Raw genomic sequence first — 27,872 nt, 5'->3', positions numbered from 1 at the left:
CCTACATATCTGGAAAAATAAGAAGTTATTTTCTTTTACTTCAGGGATGGCATAGAGTTTGCCTTTAAATACCAAAATCAGAAAGGACAAGAATATCCCCCTCCTAATCTGGCTTTCCTGGAAGTATTAAGTGAATTTTCTTCTAAACTTCTTCGACAGGACAAAAAGACTGTGTAAGTTACTTTCATCATGATACCCTTGTAATTTTAAATGTTTTATTTTTTGGAAAAATGTTAGTCATCTAGATATAATTACTGTTGATAACATATGCTCTGATTGTTTTAAGGAACCATAGTTTTCTTTCAAGCATCTATATAATTGTTCTTTCACTGTTCACCTTTAGTACTCTAGAATTTGCAAGATTAAATTGAGTAAGTGGGCAATGATTTCTTTTCTTATTCCACAATTCAAAGAAGTAGGAACATTGGCTTACCCATTGTGTAACCCTTTCTTTTTTCCCTCTTACATTAATTATATTTTAGTTTTACAGTTGACTCTTGAACAACATGGGTTAGGGGTGCAGACCTCCTCACAATCAAAAATCGTGTTTTAACTTTTTTTTAATTTAAAATAAAAGGGTATTTATTAAATTTTAAATTTCACACTTTTTTAATGTTATTTTTTATTACTTAAGTATAGTCGACATATGATATTATGTTAGTTTCAGGTATATAATATAGTGACTCAGGAATTCTATACATAACACAGTGCTCACCATGGTAAATTTAGTAACTGTCATCATACAACATTATTACAGTATTATTGACTATACCCTCTATGCTGTACTGTGTAACTTTTGACTTCCCAAAAACTTAACTATTTGTAGCCTATTAATGACTAGAAGCCTTACTGATAATAGTTAACATCTTTCATATGTTATATATATTTTATGCTTTCTTATAATAAAGTAAGCTAGAGAAAAGAAAATGTTAAAGTCATAAGAGAAAATATATTTATGGTATGTAGTGTATTTATTGAAAAAAAATCCACATTTAAGTGGACGTGCACAATTCAAATCCATGTTCAAAGGTAAACTGAATTTTTTATTTGATTTGGTCCAAGAAGATTGATTTCTTTTTCTATTTTTTATTTTTGATAACTGATAATAGTTTAAAGAAGTAGTATATGCAGTTTTCATAAAAAATATTGATGGGATACTGAATTTTATGAATTTGGTAGAAAGGTATATCAGTTGTAATAATGTTAAATGAACAGAAATTTGGAGAGACAGTTAAAAATCATATGAATATGAGTGATAATTCTAAGGAGAGATGCCGACTTCATTTGGTCAAAAAAGATTTATTAAACAATATGGTCAGGTACTGTTGTATAACTGTTATTCTAGTATGGCCAGACAGCGAACAATACAAAGTTTCTAATGTAAGGGGGACACAACATAACATAGGAACAAGAGTCTCAGGCACTGAAATAGAATAATATGATAGAGAATGAGTGATGTTGGGTATTTGTGGGGGGGGGGGGACAGGGGGTGGTTAGTTTGAAAACTTATTTATTCTAGGCATTTACAGGTATACATTTTCTTCTGAGCATTACTTTAGTTGCATCTTACAGATTCTGATATGTTGCATTTATATTTTCATTCATCTCCGTGACTTTCTCATTTTCTTTGTGATGTATTCTTTTATCTTAGTTATTAAGGAGTATTTTATTTAATTTCCACATATTTGTGAATTTCCAAATTTTCCTTCCATTATTGATTTCTCATTTCATTACATTGTGGTTAGAGAATATGCATTTTTTTAATTAATTTTTTTAATGTTTTATTCATTTTTTTGAGAGAAAGAGACACAGTGTGCAGGGGAGGGGCAGAGAGAGAGGGAGACACAGATTCTGAAATAGGCTCCAGGCTCTGAGCTGCCGGCACGAACTGTAAGATCATGACCTGAGCCGAAGTTGGACGCTTAACCAACTGAGCCACCCACATGCCCCGAGAACATGCTTTGTATAATTTAATCCTTTCAAATTTATTCAGGCTTGTTTTATAGACCAATATATGGTCTATTCTAGAGAATGTTCCATATGTACTTCAGGATAATATGTATTCTTCTGCTGGTGTTCAGTGGTGTTGAGGTATCTGTTAGGTCAGGTGGCATATGGTTGGTTTTGCTTTTTTTTTTTAATAGCGTTGTTCAAGTCTTCTATTTCTTTGTTAATATTTTGTCTAGTTCTATCCATTATTGAGGGTGGGGTATTGAAGTCTCTTCAACTATTACTGAATTGTTATTTTTCCTTTCAAATTTGTCGATTTTTTGCTTCATGCCTTTTGAGGCTAGCTCTTTTGTTAGGTGTATTTATGTGTATACTTGTGCCTTCCTGATGGATTGACTCTTAAATAGCATTATAAAATGTCATTCCCTGGCTCTAGTAACTTTTGTCTTAAAATTCTATTTTGTCTGATACTAATATAACCACTCCAGTTGTATTTTATTTACTGTTTGCATGGTATACTTTTTTCCATCCTTTCACTTTCTGGCTTTTTGTCTTTGAATGTAAACTCTGCTTCTTATAGATAGTGTATAGTTTGATCATGTTTTGGGTTTTTTTTTTTTTTTTCTCTAAGTAGGGTTCACACCCAGCACAGAGCCCACTGTGGGGAGTGAACAAGACCTGACCTGAGATCAAGAGTCAGACACTTCACTTTCTGCCATTATACTGTTTGCTTCTGTAGATCTATTTTTGCTATTTCCTCCCTTATTGCCTTTTTTATATATTTTTTAAAATTATTTTTTAATTTACATCCAAGTTAGCATATAGTGCCACAATGATTTCAAGAGTAGATTCCTTAATGCCCTTACCCATTTAGCCCATCCCCCCTCCCACAATCCCTCCAGCAACCCTGTTTGTTCTCTATATTTAAGAGTCTCTTATGTTTTGTCCCCCTCCCTGTTTTTATATTAGTTTTGCTTCCCTTCCCTTATGTTCATCTGTTTTGTATCTTAAAGTCCTCATGTGAGTGAAGTCATATGATATTTGTCTTTCTCTAATTTCACATAGGGTAATACCCTCTTGTTCCATCCACGTTGTTGCAAATGACAAGATTTCATTATTTTTGATTGCTAAGTAATACTCCATTGTATATATATACCACATCTTTTTTATCCATTCATCCATCGATGGACATTTGGGCTCTTTCCATACTTTGGCTATTGTTGATAGTGCTGCTGTAAACACTGGGGTGCATGTGCCCCTTCGAAACAGCACACCTGTATACTTTGGATAAATACCTAGTAGTGCAATTGCTGGATCATAGGGTAGTTCTATTTTTAATTTTTTGAGGAGCCTCCATACTGTTTTCCACAGTGGCTGCACCAGTTTGCATTCCCACCAGCAATGCGAAAGAGATCCTCTTCCTCTGCATCCTTGCCAACATCGGTGGTTGCCTGAGTTGTTAATGTTAACTGTTCTGACAGATGTGAGGTGGTATCTCATTGTGGTTTTGATTTGTATTTCCCTGATGATGAGTGATGTTGAGCATTTTTTCATGTGTTGGTTGGCCATCTGGATGTCTTCCTTGGAGAAGTGTCTATTCATGTCTTTTGCCAATTTTTTCACTGGATTATCTTTTTTTTGGGTGATGAGTTTGAGAAGTTCTTTATAGATTTGGATACTACCCTTTATCTGATACGTCATTTGCAAATATCTTCTCCCATTCTGTCGGTTTCCTTTTAGTTTTGCTCGTTGTTGTCTTGGCTGTGCAGAAGCTTTTTATTTTGATGAGGTCCCAATAGTTCAATTTTGCTTTTGTTTACCTTGCCTCCAGAGACGTGTTGAGTAAGAAGTTGCTGCGGCCAAGGTCAAAGAGGTCTTTGCCTGCTTTCTCCTCTAGGATTTTGATGGCTTCCTGTCTTACATTTAGGTCTTTCACGCATTTTGAGTTTAGTTTTGTGTATGGTGTAAGAAAGTGGTCTAGGTTCATTCTTCTGCATGTCGCTGTCCAGGTTTCCCAGCACTACTTGTTGAAGAGACTGTCTTTATTCCACTGGATATTCTTTCCTGCTTTGTCAAAGATTAGTTGGCCATGACTTCTTTTATATTAAGTGGATATTTTCTAGTGTAACATTTTACTTCAAAATTATTTAAATTTTTTTCGTTTTAATGTTTATCTATATTTGAGAGAGAGAGTGAGTGAGTGTGAGCAGGGGAGGAGCAGAGAGAGATGGAGGAGACAGAATCTGAAGCAGACTCTGAGCTGTCAGCACAGAGCCCAATGCAGGGCTTGAACTCACAAGCCATGAAATCATGTTGGACACCCAACTGACTGAGACACCCAGGTGTCTCTTACTTCAAAATTACTTAATTGTACTTTTTTAGTTATGTCCTTAGTGGGTTTTTGTAGGCCTTAAAATATACATCTTATCAAAATTTCTTCAAATTTATTCTAGGGAAATATAAAAACTTTACTTCTATATAGCTTTTCTTTTCTTTTTTTAATGTTTATTTTTTTGAAAGAGAGAGAGACAGAGCATGAGTAGGGTAGGGACAGAGAGAGAGACACAGAATCCGAAGCAGGCTCCAGGCTCTTCTGAGCTGTCAGCACAGAGCCCAACGCGGGGCTCGAACCCATGAACCGTGAGATCGTGACCTGAGCTGAAGTCGGATGCTTAACTGACTGAGCTACCCAGGCGCCCCTATATAGCTCCATTTCTATTCTTTTTTGTGTCATTATTGTTACACATACTGCATCTAAATATGTTACACACCCAACAATACATCATTATAATTATATTTGATATAATTGTATGTCTTTTAAATACACTGAGAGAAGAAATGGAGCCAAGTATACATTTATTATAGAGTTTGTTATAGTAACCTTTTTTTTAATGTTTATTTATTTTTGAGAGAGAGTGTGAGTGGGGGCAGGGCAGAGACAGAGTGGGACAGAGGATCCGAGGTGGGCTCTGCTCTGACAGCAGAGCCCGGTGTGGGCTCAAACTCACAAACCATGAGATTGTGACCTGACTTGAAGTTGGACACTTAACTGACTGAGCCACCCAGGGGCCTGTTATATTATTAATCTCATTTGCCCTTTCTGGTTCTCCTCATTTCTTTCTGTGGATTTGATATACCATCTGGCATCATTTCCTTACACTAATATATCTTTGCTCCCACCTATTTCTTTTGTATTTATTACCAAATATATTACATTTCTATGTTATTGGCTCAACAATACAGTGATACATATTATTTTATACAATTCTTGTTTAAATTAGTGAAAAGAATAAATATGCAATTATATTGGCCTTCGTAACTACTTAATAATTACCTTTTAGCTCTCTTTGTTTTTTCATGTGTATTCTCTGGCATCATTTGCTTTCAGCCTGAAGAACATCTTTTATTGTTTCTTTTAAGTCAGGTCAGCCAGCAACAAATTCTCTATTTTTATTCCATCTGGGAGTGTCTTTATTTTATCTTTAGCTTTAAAATATAGTTTTGCTAGATAAAATATTCTGATTTGATAGTGTGTTACTTTCAGTACATTGATGATACTATCCCACTGACTTCTGGCCTCCATTGCATCTGATGAGAAATCATGAGTTACTTGCTCTTCTTTCAAGAGTTTTCCTTTAGTGTTAGCTTTTAGCATTTTGCCTATGATGCATCGGGGTGTGGGTCTTTTTGAATTTATCTTGCTTGGACTTTGTTGAGCTTTGATAATGTGTAGATTAATGTTTTTCACCAAATTTGGAAGTATTAACTACTATATCTTTTTTTTTTTTTCCTATTATATCTTTAAATGCATTTCTACTCCTTTCTTCTCCTGGTATTTCCACTACACCTATCAGTGCACTTAATGGTATCACACATTTCTGAGGCTCTGTTCATTTTTCTTTATTCTTTCTGCTCTTCAGAATACATAATTTCTACTGATGTATATTCAAGATTACCAACTATTTATTCTGCCAGTTAAAATCTGTTGAGCTCCTATAGAGAATTCTTAATTTGTTATTGTAATTTGCAACTGCAAAATTTCCATTTGTTCTCTTTTTATCATTTCTTTTTATTCTTCTTATTCTCTATTTAATGAGATAGTGACATATTTTTCATTCCTTATGTATATATTTTTTTAGTTCTTTGAACATATTTAAAATATTGCTTTGCAATCTTTATGGGCCACTGTTTTTATTGCTCACTTTTTTACTGCTGCATGTAGGTCATATTTCCCTATTACTTTGCATGTCTCATAATTTTTTGTTTAAAACTGAACAATTTAGATAATATGTTGCATACATGATACGTTGTGAAATAATTTAGGTACACTTCATACCAATTCACTGCACCCCTAGAGATTGATGTTGTTTGCTTGGTCATTTGTTAAGAGATTTGGATGAACAAACTATGAAGTCTATTTCTCTTACAGTGTGCAGCCTCTGCTATCCCTACTCAGATTTTTCCCCTTGGTTTTTTTTTTTGTTTGTTTGTTTGTTTGTTTGTTTTTTATCATTTGGCTTGAATTCCTAGGAGTCAAGCCTATGTCAGCATTAGACTCATTAATCAAAGGTTGTGCTTAAACCTCCTTGGCCATTTAGATTTTTACTTTTTACTCTTTGTTGTGTGTGTCGCTTGAAGACTGCTGTCACAATTCAGGGGTGTTACTTTGCTCCACAGTCAGCCAGAAGACTAGCAGCTTGGAAGTTCCCTCTCTCATTGCTCCTGAGAAGGGGCAGCCTTGGGTATGTGCAGTCTTCCAAACTAACAGAGAACTATTTGATTTGATTTGATTTGATTTAGCTTAATTTTTAGAGAAGTTTTAGGTTCACAGCAAAATTGAGGGGAAGGGAAGGAGAATTCCCATGTATCACTCTGCCCTTACACATGCATAGTCTCCCCATTATCAGCATCTACCACCAAGATGATACACTTGTTATAATTGATAAACCTACCTTGACATATCATAATCACCAAAGTTCATGATTGGTTACATTATAGTTCATTCTTGATGTACATTCTGTGGGTTTAGACAAAAGTATAATGACATGCATCCATCATTATGGAATCATACAGAGTATTTTATTCACTTCCCTAAAAATCCTCTGTGCTGTGCTTGTTCATCTTTCCTCTCATCCCCCAAACCCTAGCAACCACTGATGATTTTACTGTTTCCATAGTTTTGCCTTTTCCAGAATGTTATATGGTTGGAATCACAAAGTATGTAGCCTTTTCACATAAGCTTCTTTCACTTAGTGTAATATGCATGTAAAGTTCCTCCATGTCCTTTCATGGCTTGATAAGGTCATTTCTTTTTCATGTTGAGAATTATACCATTGTCTAGAAATACCACAATTGATTTAGCCATTTACCTACTGAAGGACATCTTGGTTTCTTCCAAATTTTTGCAATTATGAATGAAACTGATATAAACATCCCTGTGTAGGTAATTGTAAGGACTTAAATTTTTAAGTCTTTTGGGTAAATACTAAGGCTTGTGATTGCTGGATCACATGGTTAGAGTGTGTTTAGTTTTATAAGAAACTGCAAAACTATCTTCCAAAGTTGCTGTACCATTTTCTATTCCTATCAGCAATGTATGAGAGTTTCTTTTGTTCCACATCCTCACCAGGATTCGGTGTTGTCATTGTTTCAGATTTTGGCCATTCTAATAGGTGTCTTATTTTTAAAAAAAAATTTTTTTAATGTTTATTTTTGAGAGAGACAGAGCGTGAGTGGTGGAGGGGCAGAGAGAGAGGGAGATGCAGAATCAGAAGCTGGCTCCAGGCTCCAAGCAGTCAGCACAGAGCCCGACACGGGGCTTGACCTCACAAACTGAGATCATGACCTAAGCTGAAGTCAGACGCTTGACCCACTGAACCACCCAGGTGCCCCTAGTTGTGTCTTATTTTAATTTTGCATTTCCTTGATGACATATGATGTGGAGCAACTTTTAATGTGCTTAATTTGCCATCTGTATATTTTCTTTGGTGAGGTATCTGTTCAGATGTGTAGCCCATTTTTAAATTAGGTTGTTTGTTTTCTTATTGTTGAGTTTTAAGAGTTGTTTCTATATGTTAGATAGCAATTCCTTTATCAGATACGTATTTTGCAAATATTTTCTCCCAGTCTGTGGTTGTCTTCTCTTTCTCTAGACAGTGTCTTTTGCAGAACAGAAGTTTTTAATTTTAATTAACTCTGCCTTATCAATTATTATTCCAGAGACCCTGCCTTTGGTGTTGTAAAAAGTCATTGCCATACCCTGGGTTATCTAGGTTTTCTCCTATATTATTTTGTAGGAGTTTTATAGTCTTACATTTTACATTTATAAATTTTACATTTACAAAATGGTTTATAATCCATTTTGAGTTGGTTTTGTGAGCAACGTAAGCTCTGTGTCTCAACTCATTTATTTGCTTTGCACATCCAGTTGTTCATTTATTGAAGAGACTGCTTTTACTCCATTTTATTACCTTTGCTCCTTTGTCACAAAGATCAGTTGATTATATTTATGTGGGCCTGTTTCTGGGTTCTCTTTTCTGTTCCTTTGATCTATATGTCTATTCATTGGCCAGTACCACACTATCTTAGTTACTATAGATATTTTTTCTCATTTTTCCAGCCTTATTGAGATAAATTTGACATATAGCCTTGTATAAGTTTAAGGTATACAGTGTGATGATGGTATACTTATATTTTGCAAAATGATTTTACTGTAGCTTTATAGTAAGTTTTACAATTGTATCGTGTCAGTCTTCGAACTTAGTTGTTCTCCATCTGTACTGGCTATCCTGGGTCTTTTGCCTCTCGATATAAAACTTAGAATCCACTTGTCAATATCCACAAAATAACTTGCTGAGATTTTGGTTGGAACTGCATGGACTATATAGATCAAGTTAGAAAGAACTTAGTACTTTGTCTTTGTAGGCATGAACATGGAACGTGTCTCCATATATTTAGTTCTTTCATTTCATCAGTTTTGTAGTTTTCCTCATATAGGTATTGTATATTTTTTGTTAGATTTATATCTTAATTCATTTTCAGGGGTGCAGATGTAAATGGCATTATGTTTTTAATTTCAAATTCCACTTGTAACTTTGTATCCTGCAACCTTGCTGCAATTGCATATTAGTTCCAGGAGGGATTTTCTGTCAGTTCTTTAGGATTTTGTACATAGACAATCGTGTCATCTGCAAATAATAACTGATTTCTTCCTTTCTACTCTGTATACTTTATATTTCCTTTTTTGTCTTATTGAATTAACTAGAATTTCCAGTACAGTGTTGAAAAGGATTGGTGAGCAGGGACATTCTTGTCTTATACCTGATTTACTGGGAAATCTTCAAGTTTTTCACCATTAAGCATGTTAGCTATACGGTTTTTTGTAGATTGTATTTATCAAATTGAGAAAATCCCCTTTTATTCCTGATTTAGTGAGAGTTTTTATCAAGGATTGCTGTTGGGTTTTGTCAAATTATTTTTCTATATTTATTGATAAGATACTGATTTTTCTTCTTTAGCCTGTTGATGTGATGGAATATATTAATTGATTTTCAAGTGTTGAACCAGCTTTGCATACCTGGGTTACATCCCACTTGATCATAGTGTATATATTTATTTTTCAGTACAGTGTTGGATTCAGTTTACTCATATTTTGATGAGGATTTTTGCTTTATATTCATGAAGATATTAGTCTGTAGTTTTCTTGTAATATCTTTGTCTGATTTTGGTATTAGGATAATGCTGGCCTCGTAGAATGAGGTAGAAAGTACTGCTTCTGCTTTTGTCATCCGAAAGAGACTGTAGAGAATTGGTAGGTTTATTCCTTAAACATTTGGTAGAATCACCAGTTAACTCATTTGAGCTTGGTGCTTCCTGCTTTGGAAAGTTACTAGTTATTGAATCAATTTATTTAATAGATATAGGCCTTTTCAGATTGTCCATTTCTTCTTGTGTGAAATTGGCAAGTTGTGTGTTTCAAGGAATTAGTCTGTTTCATCTGGATTATCAAATATGCAGGCACAGATTTGTTTATAGTATTCCTTTATTCTCCTGTTAATGTCCATAGGATCTGTAATGATGTTTTCTCTTTAATTTCTGGTATTAATAATTTGTAGCTTCTCTTCCCCCCAACTCTTTTTGGCTGACTAATCAATTTTATTGATCTTTTCAAAGAACCAGCTTTTGATTTCGCTGATATTATGTATTGCTTTATGTTTTTAATTTCATTGATTTCTACTCTAATTTTTAGTGTTTCTTTTCTTTCACTTTGGATTCAATTTGGCCATCGTTTTCTAGTTTTCTATGGTAGAAGCTTCTAGATTATTGATTTTGGATTTTTCTTTTCTGATATGTGCATTCAGTGCTGTAATTTCCCTCTAACCATTGCTTTCACTGCATTACACAAATTTTGAAGTGCTATTATTTTCATTTCATTTAAAATTTCCCTTGGGATTTCTTCTTTGTATCATGTGTTCTTTCATGAAGAACATCTTCTTTCATTTTCATTTAAAATTTCCCTTGGGATTTCTTCTTTGTATCATGTGTTAAAGTATATTCTTTAATCTCCATGTATCTTTCTGATACTGATTTCTAGTTTAATTCCATTGTGATCTAAGAGCAGACATTGTATGATTTCTGTTCTTTTAAATTTGTTAAGATGTGTTTTGTGACTGGGGTGCCTTGGTGGCTCAGTTTGTTGAGCGTCCAACTCTTGATTTCGGCTCAAGTCATGATATAACAGTTCCTGAGATCAAAACCCTGCATTGGGTTCTGCACTGACACCTCAGAGCCTTCTCGGGATTCTCTCTCTGCCCCTCCCCTGCTTGAGTGCATGGGCTCGCTTTCTCTCCCTCCTTCCCTCGCTTGCAAAATAAATAAATAAAAACATTAAAAAAAAAAAAAAAAGATGTGTTTCATGACCTAAAATGTGATCTCTTGGTGAATGTTACAGGTGAATTTGAAAAAAATACGTATTCTGCTTTTGGATGGGATTAGTCTGTAGATGTTAATTATATCCACTTGACTGATGGTGTATTTGATTTCTACTATGTCCTTACTGATTTTTCTGGCTACTGAATCTGTCCATTTCTGATAGAGGATTAAGTCTCCAACTGTGATAGTGGATTCATGTATTTCTAATTGCAGTTTCTCTTTACAATTAGTTTTGCCTCACATAGTTTGATGCTCTGTTTTAAGGCACATACGTGGTAAGAATTATTACCTTTTTTGAAGAACTGACTCCTTTATCATTATGTAATACCCTTCTTTATCCCTGATAACTTTCTGTACTTTGAAGTCTGCTCTGAAATTAATATAACTACTCTTGGTTTCTTTTGATTAGTGTTTGCATGGTATAACTTTTTCCATCCATTTACTTACTTTTATTTTATATGTCTTTACATTTAAAGTGGATTTCTTGTAGACAGCCTATACTTAGGTCATGTTTTTTGATCCACTCTGGCAATCTTTTACTTGGTGCACTTTTATACCATTGATGTTCAGATTGATTATTAATACAGTTGGATTAATAACTACCATATTCCTTACTATTTCTGTTTGTTGCTCTTATTTTTTGTCTTCCACTCTTTTTCTGCTGTTTGTAAAAAGTTTTAATTAAGCATTTTATGATACCATTTGTTCTACTTTCTTAGCATATTGATACTTTTTTTTAAGTGGTTGCCCTAAAATTTGCAATGTGCATTTACAATTAATCCAAATCCACTTTTAAATAGTACTCTATCACTTCATGAGTAGTATGAGTACCTTATAATAACAAAATAATCCTAATTTCTCCCTCCTCTCCCTTGTATCATTGCTGTCATTCTTTTCATTTAATATATAAGCATATGTAATCATATATATCTATGCATATACGTGATATATACATAAGCATACATAATCAAATACATTGTTGGTGTTATTTTGAACAAAAATTTCCTTTGTTAGATCAGTTAAGAAAAATAAAAGTTTTTATTTTAGGGGTGCCTGGGTGGCTCAGTTAAGCCTCAGACTTCGGCTCAGGTCACAATCTCATGGGTCATGAATTTAACCCCCGCGCCGGGCTATGTGCTGACAGCTCAAAGCCTGGAGCCTTTTTTCAGATTCTGTGTCTCCCTCTCTCTCTGTCCCTCCCTGCATGCTCGCTCCCTCTCTCTCTGTCTCTCTGTCACAAAAATAAATAAATATTTTTTAAATTTTTAAGTTTTTATTTTACCTTCACTTATTCCTTCTTCATTGTTCTTCCTTTATATAGATTCATGTCTGTGACCTATATTACTTTCCTTCACTCTAACGCACTTATTTTAACAAATTTTGGAAAGCAGGTCTACTGGCAACAACTTCTCTCAATTTTTATTTGCCTGAGAAAGTCTTAATTTTTCCTTCACTTTGAAGGAGAGTTTTGTAGGGCACAGAATTTTAGTTTGGTGGGGTTTTTCTCTTAACACTTTACTCCACTCTTTTCTTGCTTGCATGGTTTCTGAGAAGTTAGGTATAATTCATATCATTATTCCCCTGTGTATGAAGCATTTTTTTTCCTCTGGCTTCTGTCAGGATTTTTCCTTTGCCTTGGATTTTCTATAGTTTGAAAACAGTATGCTTAGATATAGTTCTTCTGTCATTTTATCCTGCTTGGTATTCTCTTGAGTTTCCTGGATCTGTGGCTTGGTATCTGACATTAATTTGGGAAAATTCTCTGCCATTTCGGGGTTTGTTTGTTTTTTTAATTTTTGTCTAATGTTTATTTTTGAAGGAGAGAGCATGAACGGGGGAGAGGCAGAGAGAGAAGGAGACATAGAATCCAAAGCAGACTCCAGGTTCTGAGCTGTCAGTAAGGAGCCCAGCACAGGGCTCGAACTCATAAACTATGAAATCATGACCTGAGCCGAAGCTGGATGACTTAACAGACTGAGCCACCCAGGCACCCCTGCCATTTCTGTTTTCAATTATTGTTGCTGTTGTTCTTTTCTTGCTTTCCCTTGACATTCTCAATATGTTAACACCTTTTGTAGTTGTATTATAGTTGGATATTCTATTTTCCTCCATCATCATTCTCTTTGCTTTCAGTTTTCAAAGATTATGTTGTTGTGTCCCCTAGAGCAGAGGCTTTTCCCTCAGCTGTGTCCAGTCTACTGATAAACCGATCAGAGGCATTCTTTGTTTCTTTTACAGTTTTTATCTCTAGCATTTCTTTTGGTTCTTAGGATTTCCATCTGTCTGCTTTTGTTGCTCATCTGTTCTTGCATGCTGTCTACTTTTCCCATTAGAGCCCTTAGCATATTGATCATAGTTGTTTTAAATTGCCAGTCTGATAATTCTCATATTTCTACCATGTCTGATTCTGATGTTTGCTCTGTCCTTTGAATCGTAATTTTGCCTTTTGGTATGCCTTATAATTTTTCTTGATTAGCAGACGTGATGTACTGGGTAGAAGGAACTGCTATAAATATACCTTTAGTAATATGGTAATGAGGTATGGGAGGAGGGGAAGCAATCTATAATCTCAGATTATAGGTTTGTGTCTTAGTGAGCCTGTGCCTCTGGACTGTGAACTCCTCAAGTATTTCTCACTTTTTTCTTAACCCATAGTTGGGACATAATGGGTGGAGTGGGCTGGAGTTGGTATTTCCCTTCCCCCAGATTGGTTAACATCCACTAATATCCCAGTAAGTTGTGCTCTGCTTTACCAGTTTCCCCTGAGGAGAGGCTTTGTTAAAAACAATATACTCTGGCAGATTTCAAAATGATATCCTTTTCCTCTCCCCTGCTGGAAGCACAGAGGAGTTTGCTCTAATGTTTACTGTGGAAACCTGGTTGAACTTCTGGAGGTAAATCTCATATTATGGGGAGGTCCCCCTGGACTGGACCCTGGACTGGGTCCTCCTGGAATTTTGAACTCTCAGACTTGTCCACAGTGAACCTCCAACAATTTGTGAATTAAAAATTTTTTAATGTTTGTTTGTTTTTGAAGAAGAGACAGAACATGAATGGGGGAGGGGCAGAGAGAGAGGGAGACACAGAATCTGAAGCAGGCTCCAGGCCCTGAGCTATCAAGCACAGAGCCTGATGGGGCACTCAAACTCAGAGCAGTGATATCATGACCTGAGCCGAAGTTAGATGCTTAACGGACTGAGCCACCCAGGCACCCCCAGTTTGTGAATTACAGCTCAGGTTTTCCTACTCCAGCACTGGTTCTCAAGTTAGTTTCCACTAGTGAGTTTGTTCCAATAAGCTGTTGCCTCCTGTATTCACATATATCTCCCAATCTTGGGGACAGCTATTTTCCTCTCTTATGGATCCAGGAAGTTGCTGATTTTTTAGTCTGTTGAGCTTTTTACTTGTTAGAATGCAGTGACAACTTTGAAACTCCTTATATGCAGAACTGGAAAATAGTCTGCTATGATTTTATCTTTAAGTCTGGCTTTCTAAGAGTTGCTCTTGGGTCAGAGCAGCTTATTGTTCAACTAGTATTTGGTTAGCAGTTGTGCTTAAGCCCCTGGTACCAGTGAGGCTTCTTCCCTGTGTTGATAGGTCAGTGTGGGGCCTGGGGAATGATTTCAACACTGCCCTCATTCCCTGTTCTTTTTGCCCATGAGTAGGTGCAGCTCAAGCATATGTGCAGAGCCTTCCCAACTTCCAAGATTGTCTGTGATTCCAGGAGGGCTCTTCTTGGCTAGCTTTTGTCTCGTTTTCTCTCTTAAATTTCTGGCTTATCTACTCTCTTTGGTTGCTGGGCAGAACTTTTATGCCATTGAACAGGAACTGGGGGTGGGACAGCATCCCTCTTCTCCCAGAATAACACCTCTATTCTGTGAGCAGGGGACCAGGGGTAACCCCTCATTGTCAGCTTGTCCCTCCAGGTGGTCTCTGCCTGCTGTGCCTAAGAGAGAGTCACTACTTGACAAGTAGAGGATGGGGAAGAAGGAAGCCTCCTTCCTCCCAGCTGCTGTCCAGAATAGTGTTTCTTCCAGGGCAGCTCCGGATGAGAAGTGAAAGAAAGAGGGAAACCCTGTCTTCTTATCCATGTCTACCCAGAGTAGAGCTCCTGGAGTAATGCCTTCATAGCACAGGACAGTGGTGGAGAAGAGGGGACAAAGGAGGGGAACAGGTTATGATGCAAATGCAACAAACTCTGTTTTTACTGAGATTTAGGAATTTTCTTGAATAAATGTTTCTCCATTTGCTATGTGCCCTTAGGACAGTTTCTAAAGACTTTAAATGATTGTCTTTTATCATTTTCACCAGTTAAAAAATTGTTTTGCTGGGAAGAGGATATGCCTAGTTCCTCTCTCCACCATTATAGAAATCCTGCCCTGGTTTAAACAGTTTAAAAAAAAATTCAATAGCCTATTGAGCTAAACTTCTGATTTTTTTGAACATTGGCCTAGGAAGGACTAAACACACACACACACACACACACACACACACACACACACACACACAGCCTTAGTAATACATTCACCTATTTAAAAGCATTCCAGTGCTCACTTCAGCACATGTACTAAAATTGGAACAATAAAAGCATTCCAGGAATATGTGCAGCAAAACCTTACATTCTCATCCCTCTTTTCCAAAGGTAACCACTGTTAACAATGTAATATGTACCCTTAGGGATTCTTCAGAACTTGCAGAGAGACAGCCTCAGTCTATGAAAAAATTAAATAAGTGATACATGAAGTGCTTCTATGAAAATCACTGTTTCCTTTGTTGTGTTTCTAGTCATTCATACCTAGAAAAATTCCTTACGGAGCAGATGATGGAAAGGAGAGAAGATGTGTGGCTTCCACTTATCTCCTATAGAAATTCATTAGTCACTGGAGGTGAAGATGATAGGATGTCTGTTAACAGTGGAAGTAGCAGCAGCAAAACCTCCTCAGTAAGGAATAAGAAAGGACGACCCCCACTTCACAAAAAACGAGTAGAAGGTAAGTCTGCCTTTAACCTATGAGACAAGTAGTTTGTTTACTATTGCAAAGGTAAATAAAGTGACAGATCTGTTGAAGCAAGGTAATACTGTTAAGCATATTATTTCCTTGTATATTTGACACATACTCAAAGGTTAGAACAAAGTGGAACAGAAAAGGGTCAAGGAGAAAGAAGTTAGAAGAGCATGAAACACAGAGAAAGATAGGTACAGAGAAAAAGAGAAAACAGTTACAAAGGTTTATAAAATTGATCTCCATATCATAGACCCTCTAATACATTAAAAAAAATAAGGTGTAGTTATTAATTATCAAAATTCATCCTAATATAGAAGAGATTCTGATAAGCTAAGGGTAGACCTGTGCAGCAAATTGAACATGACCAAAACAACTTTCGATTTCTACCCCAGGAATATAATTTATTCTTGTGCATTAAAAAATGATAGCTGACTCTGGTTTTATAACATACCTCATGGACTGTGGGAAACAAGGAGTTGAATTGTCATGAAAATGTGAAAATGCGTAATTATTCATATATTCAAAAAGACTAAAAATTGCTTTATTAGAGCATTACTCTTAAACTAAGAAAACTCAGAGCACCTGGTGGCTCAGTCACTTAAACATTTGACTTTGACTCCAGTCATGATCTCATGGTTCATGAGTTCAAGCCCCGTGTTGGGCTCTGTGCTGACAGCTCAGAGCCTGGAGCCTGCTTCGGATTCTGTGTCTCCCTCTCTCTCTCTGCCCCCTTCTCTCTCTGCTTCTGCCCCTGCCCACACTCTGTCTATCAAAAATAAATAAACATTAAAAAAAATAGAACTACCCTACAGCCCAGCAATTACACTACTAAGTATTTATACAAAGGATATAGGTGTGCTATTTCAAAGGGGCATATGCACCCCAATGTTTATAGCAGCGCTGTCGACAATAGACCAAGTATAGAAAGAGTCCAAATGTCCATCGACTGATGAATGGATAAAGATGATGTGGTATGTGTGTATATATATATATACATATACATACACACGCATACACACACACACACACACACACACAATGGACTATTACTTGGCAATCAAAAAGAATGAAATCTTGCCATTTGCAACAACATGGATAGAACAAGAGGGTATTATGCTAAGCAAAATTAGAGGAAGACAAATATCATATGACTTCACTCACATGTGGAATTTAAGATACAAACAGATGAACATAGGGAAAGGGAAGCAAAAATAATACAAAAACAGGGAGGGGGGAAACATAAGAGAGTCTTAAATACAGGGAACAAACTAAGGGTTGCTGGAGGTGTGGTGGGTGGGGGATCGGCTAAATGGGTGATGGGCATTAAGGAGGACACCTGTTGTGATGAGCACTGGGTGTTATACATAGGGGATGAATCACTGGATTCTACTCCTGAAATCATTATTGCACTATATGCTAAGTAACTTGGATATAAATTAAAAAAGAAAAAAATATTTACAGAATTAATGTTAAAGATTTTGTGTCAAGTTTTGTCTTTGGGATTTAAAATCTTTTGGTTCAGAGAATGAAAATACTAAACCCTCTCTGTAGTGTAGAATCCTAAACTTCTCTCTAAATAATGACTGAAAAAAAGAAAACTTGCTGTATGTCAGTTTGAAATTTACCAAGCGACTAACATAGGTCATGTGCCCAGAATCCTTAGGCAGCAGTTTCATCTGTTTGGAATAAAGATGAGAAAGCCTTGTAAGAAATGTTTTCATTGAGGAACCCTTAGGGGTTAGCAGGATCTCCTCAAGAAGAGTGAGTTCTTCCTGAAGTTAGTCATTCATTCAAGTCTTTACCAAGCACCTTTCAAAGACCTGCAAAATGCTGGAGATTAAGTATTAATAAAAATGCTCAGGGGTGCATGGGCACCTCAGTCAAACATATAACTGTTGATCTCAGGGTCATGAGTTCAAGCCCCATTTTGGGCTCTGTGCTAGGCATGAAACTTACTTTAAAAAAGGCTCATAGTACAGATGGGAAGACAGAAGCAGGCAATTTTAATTCAGCAAGGGAGGTGCTCTGATGGGCCAAAAAGATTTTCTGGGTACATACAGGGAGTGATCGAACTCTTAATGAATCAGGAAAGATTTTCTGTAAAATATGGTATGTAGTAGAGCTGAAACATGGGTTTACCAGGTTAAGAACCTAAATGGTACCATTTTTACAAAATTTTAAGTGCAGCAGAAGATAAAAGTTAGGAATTAAATGTTGAAACAAAAGTGGTATGAATAAAAGAAGATGAAACCTCTTTTTGCTGATTAAAGAAAAGATTCAATAGTGAGTTTCAGATCACTGGAATGACATTAACAAGACAATAGGTAACTATTTTCAGGAACTGAGAAGCTGATCCAGAACATATACATATGTCTGACAATTGTTGAAACACTGAGAGGTGGGATGCTTGATAGCAAATACAGAACCTAACATGCACACATCTCTGAGACTTAATGGAGGAAGAAAAACAGTAAGATTCATACTGTGTACTTTGTGATTGAAATTTTTTTTTAATTCTTCAGAAGGGAAAGCATAGCAGTAATACTTTTAAGTCTTCCCATATTAGGAAAATAACTTAGAATGTTTGTAGTAGAAACTTTATAATTATGTAACATTATATCAGGCTATAGTTTACATATGCAAATAATGCTTTAATCTGTTCAGATCTTCATGAATGATCTTCAGAAAAAGGAAGAAACACTTCCTGGTCCCTTGACAAAATTTAATTTTAATTAAAGAGATAACCTATACAGTTGACAGATGACCTGCCAACACAGGCCAGTGTATAATTAAATCCTTAGTACGTAGGAATGATTCTATTTCCTCTAGAAGTTAAAGGAGAATGGGAAGTGGAGGCTGGGTAGGATGAATGAGGAGGGCTTCCCTAAAGAGGTAGAACTTAGAAGCATGAAAACAGTGAGCCTCTTAACCCATCCCCATATTGAATTGCCTGGAAAAAAGTTATTTCTCCAATATCCCAGTTGTGCAGTGGCGTTTGCTGATTTGTCAGTAAAGGCCCACCAGACTTTAAGTGCTGCTACCTGGGGCCCCTCTAAGACCCAGCAAATAGGCCCTTTATTGCTTGAGTAAAGCAAGGTTAGAGGGATCTCTGGCTGGCCCCATTATTCCCTTCCTGTGGTTGAATTAATCCTTATAGATGGAGGGATTCAGAAGAGAGGATAATGTAAGAATATATAAGAAAACGGAGTTTTGGAAGTTTAGTAACTTACAGAAAGTTACACAGGCGAGTGGTATAACTGGAATTCAAACTAGACAGTTTAACCCAGAAGCCACGCTCTTCTAGTCTGTTCTAGAACTTCTACCAGAGTTCATTCCACTAATGATATGTTGTGACTCTAACTGGAATTTTACAGATGAAAGTCTGGATAATACATGGCTAAACAGGACTGACACCATGATTCAGACTCCTGGGCCCCTGCCAGCACCACAGCTCACTTCCACTGTACTGCGGGAGAATAGTAGGCCCGTGGGAGAACAGATTCAGGAACCTGAGTCTGAACATGGTTCTGAACCTGACTTTTTACACAAGTAAGTAGTAAAAATTTATTTTCTTGGTATAAAACCTTTAATTGTTAAAAAAAGAAAAACCTTCTTAAAGCATGTTATTGGTCAGTTCATGAGGAAAAACCACAAGCAGAGGCTAAATAATTTGTATTAGAAGATACATAAGTCTGCCAACAGTTGTGGATATCAGTTACTCAAAGCCCAAAGACCTTGAAAGCATGGTGCATCACTAAGTGCTGATTTCAGTTGGAGTTTACAGATTATCATTGGGCAGGTCTGTTTTTTCTCAGGGACTTGCAAAGAAGACATGCAAGTTACTTCCTTGGAAAGAAAGCCTATAAGAGTCTCTGCTAAGGTTGTACTAGTCTGAACAAATAGACTATTCCTTTTTCATTCATTAATAGCATTTTGTCTTGGTCACGTTTATATTTTAAACTTAAACTGTTAGGGATTAAGGTATTTGTCAAGATATTTGATAAATTCTGAGAACAGTTGCCTTTTCTCTAAGAGAGAATCAAAGTCTTACCTTTTTCCATGCTAGTAGTAATTAGTATGTTTTCTAGTACCATGGCCCCAAAAATTTTGGAAAAGGCAAGATAATGGTACGACTTTTGCTATAAAAGAACTTTTTCTTTGTTGTTTTCTATCCAACTATGTAATTCTTTTAGTTTCTTGTGTTTCTACTCATTGGGGTAAAATACTGTGATTTACTCTGATGGAAAAGAGAATTCTCAGTTAAAATCAACAAATTTAGCAGGTTGGAAATGGAAAGAGGAAATGTTAGAATTTTTCAGATCCTGGGTTTTCAGAAAGCCTCTTTGCTCAGAGGATCTGCCTTTCTTCAAAGCTAAAAGGATAATCATTGTCAGACAGCCACTGCGTAACAGCATTCTTAGAGGGTAGTTTGCCTTATGACCAGCATTCTCACCCTGCTTCTTAGTGGATTCTTCCTTATTTGAGCAGCCTGTCTTACTTCCCTGACTTTACCACTTGTCAATTCCTCCCCTCTGTGGTCTACTTTCCTTTCCCTGCTGTAGGTTTGTTTATAGGTTTAATCAAGGTGGTAACACTATATGATATAAAGACAGCTGCTCATGTGACAGATGTTATCTACTAAAAATCATTAAGGTTTACATCCTGTAAAATTCCCAGGAGGCATGTTTTATACAAGTGTCCATGTACCAGTAAGTATAGAGGACAGGTGAAAATCTGACCCAGCATGCACCTGACTCCAAATTTTTTCAGAAGGACTGAGAAAAAAATGTGTTAATACCTTTCCTTGTTCAACTCTGAAGAGCTCTTCCCACAAGGCCAGCATCCTTTCTGTCCCTTAGGGGACTGGCTGTCCAAGCAGGAACACTTGTTCCAGGGCAGTAGCTGGATACAGAGGTCTCAGAAGCAGTCTCTTGTTTGGCAGAGATTTGGGGAACAAAGCTGATAAATTAAGCACCTGTAGGGGAGGGAAAGGTTTTATCCAATCCTCTTAGGACCCCTAACTGGGTCTGAAAATTAAATGGACAGATCAACAGAAAAGGATACACATTTTATTGAGTGTTTTACATGTCCAGGGGAGCTTTCAGCAGAGAATGAAGGCCTGAAGAATTGACAAGACAAAGGGTTTTGTACTAGGAATAGTTTAACTGAGACTATGTAGTCTACATTTTCCTCAACTAGGAAGGTAAGGGTTAGTTTAACTAGTAGGAAGGTTTGTTTGCAGATTGCTCTGGTACCATCTCTGAGTTGATAAGAGTCTGTCTCCCATAAAACAAGAATTCTGCCTTTAAGCAGAAAAGGAGCTTTTTCTGTGTTTACCACTTCTTAATTGCCTTCAGCTCAAAATAACTTTTATCTCAGAAGTAGTATTTTGGGGTGACATACTTTGGTTTCCTTTACAGCTAACAACTGGCCACAGCCAGCTTCTCTTAGAGACTTAGGCATCTCTGAGCAACTAAATGCCATTTCTGCAAAGGTAGATCCTTCAGTAATGGTCTGTCTCACCCTTGACTCAAGTAAATCCAGCTAACTCCCCATACTCGGGGATTAGTCAAGCCAACGGTGGCTTTCTTAGCATGGGACTGATGAGCGAAATTCATCTTCTGCCATAAATGAATAATGTATTCCTATTCCCTTAGTCCTCAGATGCAGATCTCTTGGTTAGGCCAGCCGAAATTAGAAGACTTAAATCGGAAGGACAGAACAGGAATGAACTACATGAAAGTGAGAACTGGAGTAAGGCATGCCGTGTAAGTGTTACATCAAGTATTGCAAAAACATAATGACTATGTGATGCTGGTCATTTTGTGGAATGACTGGTTTCCTTTGACATTTGGTCTTAGAAAAGGAGTTAAGATCATAATTCAGGATCTCCTATGCAGTGTAGAATAGGAATGGAGGGTGTGGGCTTCTGAAGCTTTCAGCATTTAAATCCTAGTGCTGCCACTTGCCAGCTATGTGGCATTGGGCAAAGTCTGAAACCTCTGTGCCTCAGATTCTCCATTTGTAAACATGGGATAATACTACCAATCACATAGTTTTGTGGGAATTGACACATAGCTAAATAAATGTTAACTTCTTTTGTTGTTATTGCATTTAAATTATACTTCCTTTTGATGAGTTGAGATGAAATCTTGAATGAAACAAATGAATGATCCTTAATTATCTTAATAGTTCAGGATCATAGTTTGTGCAGCCCATGGATTTTAACTGGAAGATGTGCTTTTCATTGATTATAAGACCTAATATAAGAGCCAGGACTCCACATTCTATGAGTCTGAACAATCTTCTGACAATGGTTTTTCCTTATCAGTCGGGGCCTAATGGAGGAAGATGCTGAGCCCATCTTTGAAGATGTGATGATGTCATCCCGGAGCCAGTTAGAAGATATGAATGAAGAATTTGAAGACACCATGGTTATTGATCTGGTAAAGAAACTCAGTACATTTTCTTCTTTTAAAATATGTGAAGGCATCGGTGTAAGATGATGCTCTTGTTTGCAGAAGCCCAAGGAGAGAGGTGTGGAGGTGGTAACATAGAATAGCAGCAGGCAGGACCAATGTCACACTTATTAGGGCATTTGGATGAGCTGTGTTTCTCAAGCTTACTTTCTAAGCAGTCAGATTGTAAATTTCTGGCAGTAATGGAAACTGGTTCCTTACCTTCTTGAGAAGGGGCTCTCACTAGATCTGCCTTTCAGTATAGTGTACATCTGGTCTCTTAAACTAACTTGGAGTCTGATGATATATAGAGTGTGTTCCAGCACAGCAACCAAACACAGAATATGGACCATATTTGTTCAGTGTGGAAAAAACATCTTTGAAGCAAGGAAACCTGAATATGGACTAGGTGTAGGTGATATTAAGAAATTATTGACTTTGTCAGGAATAGTAATGCATGGTGGTTATGTTTTTTTTTTTTAATTTCCATCAGAGATTCATATTGAAGGTAGTTATAGATGAAATGACATAGAAAAGAAAAAAAACCGTGAGGAGACTCAATGAAACAGATTGGTCAAAGATTTGACAGTTGATGAAGCTAGGTGATGAGTACATGGTAGTTTATCATACCACTTTATGTATTTAGGGCTGCTATAACAAATGCCATTGACTAGGTGGCTTAAACAATAGAAATTTTCTCACAGCTCTGAAGGCCAGAAGTCTGAGATCATGGTGTCAGCAAGATTTATTTCATTCTCAGGCTTCTTTCCTTGATTTGTAAATGGCCATCTTCTCCCTTTATCTTCATGTGATCTTTCCTCTGTCTCCTTATAAGGATGTGAATCAGATTAGAATTGGGGCGCCTGGGGGGTTCAGTTGGTTGAGCAACCGACTTTTGATTTCAGCTCAGGTCATGATGTCACAGTTTGTGTGTTTGAGCCCCCACATCGGGCTCCGTGCTGACAATGCAGAGCCTGAGTAGGATTCTCTCTCCCTCTCTCTGACTCCCTACCCATGATCTCTCTCAAAATAAGTAAAATAAACTTAAAAGTTAAAAATTTTTTGTTTTATTCATTTTTGAGAAAGAGAGGACAGAGTGTGAGCAGGGGAGGGGCAGAGAGAGACACAGAATCCGAAGCAGGCTCCAGACTCTGAGTGGTCAGCAGAGAGCCCAAAGCGGGGCTCGAATCCACGAACTGTGAACTCAGGACCTGAACCAAAATCAGATGCTTAACTGAGTGAACCACCCAGGTGCCCATAAATTTTGTTAAAAATTAGAATCCACCCATATGACCTCATTTTACCTTAATAGCCTCTCTATAGGTCCTCTGTCCAAATAACAGTCACATTCTGAGGTACTGGGGGTACCTCTTCAATATATGAATTTGCCAGGGGCTGGGGGGGGGGACATAATTTAGCCTGTAACATTCTTTACAGGTTTTGAATGTTCCATAATGAAAAATTTTTCTAAGAAATGTAAAGGAGATCATATGCCTCCAGTCTCTCCCCTCCCATCAGTAGCTTTCCGTCTACCTGCTTTGGGGAATTTAGGGATCAATTTTTATAATCATTCTACGATTCAAAGGCATGTTGTATGTTTGTAGGCCCCCAAATTACATGCATTTACATGTTCAGCTTATTCATTGTAATTTGAAATCCTGTTTTTTTAAGGTGGGCTCCATGTAAAAGCCACATTCTTTTCATTTCAAAATTATATCTTTAGTAGCTCTATTCTGTGATACCATCAGAAATATTAGCTGCTTATTATCACAGTTCATTGTCTTACTATATCTCAGGAAAACATTTTGGCTTCTTTTTCTAGCCCCCATCAAGAAATCGGCGAGAGAGAGCTGAGCTGAGGCCAGATTTCTTTGATTCTGCAGCTATCATAGAAGACGATTCAGTAAATGTTAAATTATTACTTTTATTTATGGTTTCTAGGTCTTGCGTATGCATGAAATTAATTGTGTTTTTCATTTTTCTAGGGATTTGGAATGCCTATGTTCTGAAGTCTGAAGAAAATTTACAAATCTGGAACTCTATTATTTAGAGCTAGAGGCCTATATACTGTGATAGCTTGTATGGGGGAAAAAACACTTTTGATGTGGTCTGATTTGTTTTTTAATCAAATGATTGAGGTCAATCCCTTTTTGCAGTGACAGAAGAGGAGCATGTAAATTACCCAAGGGAATGTTGGTGAATGTCACCTCAGAAAGACTGACCTGAAAAATCATTTGTGTCCTAATATTGGACTTATCCCAATACAGATGTGTGTGTTTTTCTGGAGGGAGGAAAAAATTTTAAATTTTTAAAACAACTGTCAAGATAAACACTGTTATACACCTGTTTTATGAAACTCAGCATTGAGTAAAAAAAAAATATTTTTAACTTTATTTTCCTGTTGTACAATTTAAAAACCGTTTTAACATTTTGCCTTTTTATGTTTTAAAAGCTAACCATTTTTATTAAACCTATGAGTAAGCAGCTCATCCTAATTGCCGAAGAGTGTTTTGGAGCTCACTGGATTTGGTTGACCTTGTGGAATACAGAAATGCGGAGGAGCAGAATATCGACAAGCTAAGATGAAATTCTGACAGTGCATCTCTGCCAAAAACCACACACCCTCTGTGGATATGGATTCCCAGATTTTATATACTCTTGAATAAAAAGGTTTATTTTTATTTATAAGGGGGCATAAAATAAGAAATGTCCACGCAGCCATTTTCCAACAGATGCTGTGCACCATTCATTTTATATAGAATAGGGAGATTCAAATACAGTACATTTTCTATTGGTATTTGTTCTGTGCGTTTTTAGCAACTTCTACCAGCAAATAAAGTATTCTCAGAAAAACAAAAATGGTTCTCAAGTTATCAGTTTGCTGTTTTTACTACTTATTTCATGCCCTGCCAAATTCAAGTTACATAAACTTCCGTTTTCTTAAAAAGATAATCATGAAGAACTTCTTTGCCATTCAAAAGTAATTTTAAGTGTAACATAACTGTGTCTACTTCCCATGCACTTAATACCTTATGCGCTAATTTTGTGAATTAAGTTTACCAATTATAGAAGTATGTGCTGCATAGAAGTCTGTGCTTAGAGGGTGAAGTTCCTAAGCTTACCTTGAAATACAGCTACATTTCAGTGTTAAATGTGCATATTAATTATTTTGGGGAAAGAAATTATGAATCTTCAGGACAGCCTTCAATGGTTTAGAGTTACATTCTGCTTAGACTTTTATGACTTGCTGCTATTGTTTTAAAAAGCCCACTTAGTTTCTTTCTGATTTTTAAAAGTAAGCCTCAATTCCAAACCAATCCATCCACAGCTGTTTCTGGGCTGGTTTTTAAAGTAGCTGCAATGGAATCATGAGGCTTTCCCTTCTTACCAAAAATGAAAAGATTTTTTTTTTTTTTTTTACTAATCTGTGCACCCAATAATTGATTATCTTTTGTTGGGAAAGGAAATGGATTATTCTATTCATTCTTTTAGTAAACACAAAACAGATTTTTCTCAATATTTGTACAGTTCTGAAAAAAACCTGGTCACCAAAAATATTTTATCTGCTAATTTAGTAATTCCTGGGCTCCAGTTTGAGGGGTTGGGGTCTCACTTTCTTCCAGAAATGTGGACCTCACTGGACATGAAGGGGCAGGAATAACTGGACCGTCCACCAGCGTCACCCCTGCCTGTGGTTCTGGCCAGGGAGGAAGCTGGGAGGTGCCTTGGCACATGCACAGATTGATCCTTTGCTTGACAGTTTCATGTGGAAATCAGATGCTGACTTAGAATTGTAGACTACATGCAACAAAAAAAAGAAAAAAAAGAAAAAAAAAAGGCTTAATATCTACTCAAATGGGTTTGCAGTTCAGTTTGAAGTCAATCGAATTTTTGTATTTTCAGTGTCTCCTTGATTGGTTTTGCTAGTAATTCTGTAAATTGTACATTTGCAATATGAGGTTTTTTTCCTTTTGTACAATTTGAAACTGATGCTTCACCTTTCCTTTAATAAACTATTCAAAATCAGGCTTGTCATCCTATTGTTCTTACTATGTAAAGCTTCAGAGATGATTTTATGTCCCAATGCTCTTGAGAGTTTGCTCACTCTAATCATTTAACTGTATCAGTTTTGTTTTTAAAGGAAAGAAATTTAGGACTAGTTCATTATCTTTCATTAATTGGATTTCCCTGGAGAAAGTGGGTAGGCCGAGTTGTCTATGATTCAAGAGGAGGTCTCTTGCAGGCTGAATTCTGAAGGAGGCATTCAGAGTTTGTAGCCTGGATCCTGCCCTGGCCACATATCCAGCACCAAGGCTTATGCATGGTTCCCCCTAACAAACAGTGGCCTTTTAAAGATTACTTGGATTCTATAGGGCCATGTGAGAGTTTCTTGATACTGGTGCCAGACATCACTCTTACAAAGGTCATGCCCTGGGGCACCTGGGTGACTTAGTTAAGCATTGGACTCTTAATTTCAGGTCAGGTCCTGATCTCCCCGTTTGTGAGACTGAGCCCCTGTGTCAGGCTCTGCACTAATAGTATGGAGCCTGCTTAGAATCCTCTCCCTCTCTCTCTCTGCCCCTCCCCCAGTTGCCATTCTCTTGATCTCTCAAAAATAAACTAAAAAAAAAAAAGTCATGCCCTACACTTCATGGGCCTGGCCATGTTCTTCGGGCTGTGTTTGTTAGATGGCCTAAAATGTCTGCAGGAAAAGCAGGGATATAAGGGCTAAATCAGCAGGTGAGCTCTCTGGGCACAGGAGGAAAATAATAAGGATGGGTCTCCGGCAGCTCTCATCTTTACAAGCTTATGAGACTAGACCAGGGCTTTACTCAGTGCAGCTCTACCTTGGGACAAACTTGGAAACCTCCCAGATGTGACTTAACTCACTCTTTTGGCCCTGCTTCCAGAAAAGAATCCATCAAACGAACGGTGTCTTCATGTAAAATAAAGGCTTAGTGCCTCCCCCTTAGGTTTTTCATAGCAGACCAAGCTCCAGTAAGGTTCCAGCCCTGCCCTCCTAAGTGCCTTGCTCTATCGGGGTCTTTAATACACATCAGTTTTTGAAGGACGGCTTTCTGCTCCCAAGGACATGTAAAGGAGGTTTTTTACTCACCACCGAGGAGAGTGTGGACATGGTCAGAACTTCCCTACTAAGACTGCTACATCTACCCAAATGTTCTGGCTAGACTCCATAGGAGCCCCAAACTGAGGCTCTGCCCGTTAAAGTGGCCATAGGTCCTGTGGTGGAGATCCCACACCCACAGAGGTGCAACAGCATGAGAACCAGTAGTTTCTAGCCACAGCTGTCTAGAAATCCTTTAGAACAAGAAAGACATAAAATATTCATATCTGTCAAACAGGTTAAGTCTAGGTTGCTTCAACTACATCAGAAGTGTTAACTCGGGCGCCTGGGTGACTCCGTTGAACGTCCGACTCTTGATGCCGGCTCAGGTGATCCCAAGAGTTGTGGGATCCAGACCCACTTTGGGCTCCACACTAGGCATGGAGCCCTGCTTAAGCCCTG

General features: G+C 37.1%; 1 protein-coding gene across 1 annotated transcript in view; it reads left to right on the top strand.

The window, feature by feature from the left end:
- The window catches only part of STAG1 (stromal antigen 1), a 400,899-nt gene extending 374,528 nt beyond the window's left edge, over positions 1 to 26,371 (top strand). Inside the window, exons 28-34 of the mRNA XM_047100346.1 lie at positions 45 to 173; positions 15,667 to 15,872; positions 19,262 to 19,436; positions 21,545 to 21,655; positions 22,219 to 22,333; positions 24,168 to 24,248; positions 24,331 to 26,371. Of these exons, the coding sequence (XP_046956302.1) occupies positions 45 to 173; positions 15,667 to 15,872; positions 19,262 to 19,436; positions 21,545 to 21,655; positions 22,219 to 22,333; positions 24,168 to 24,248; positions 24,331 to 24,354 (841 nt within the window). The 3' untranslated portion in view covers positions 24,355 to 26,371. The remainder of the gene's footprint in view (positions 1 to 44; positions 174 to 15,666; positions 15,873 to 19,261; positions 19,437 to 21,544; positions 21,656 to 22,218; positions 22,334 to 24,167; positions 24,249 to 24,330) is intronic.
- Positions 26,372 to 27,872: the final 1,501 nt, after the last annotated feature.

The sequence above is a fragment of the Lynx rufus genome, unplaced genomic scaffold, assembly GCF_022079265.1.
Source record: "Lynx rufus isolate CCGP_SWC_20201006 ecotype Redwood Valley unplaced genomic scaffold, mLynRuf1.p SCAF_5, whole genome shotgun sequence".
Taxonomy (NCBI): Eukaryota; Metazoa; Chordata; class Mammalia; order Carnivora; family Felidae; genus Lynx; species Lynx rufus.
Note: the sequence above shows the minus strand (reverse complement) of the source record. Positions and strands in the feature narration are given on the sequence as shown.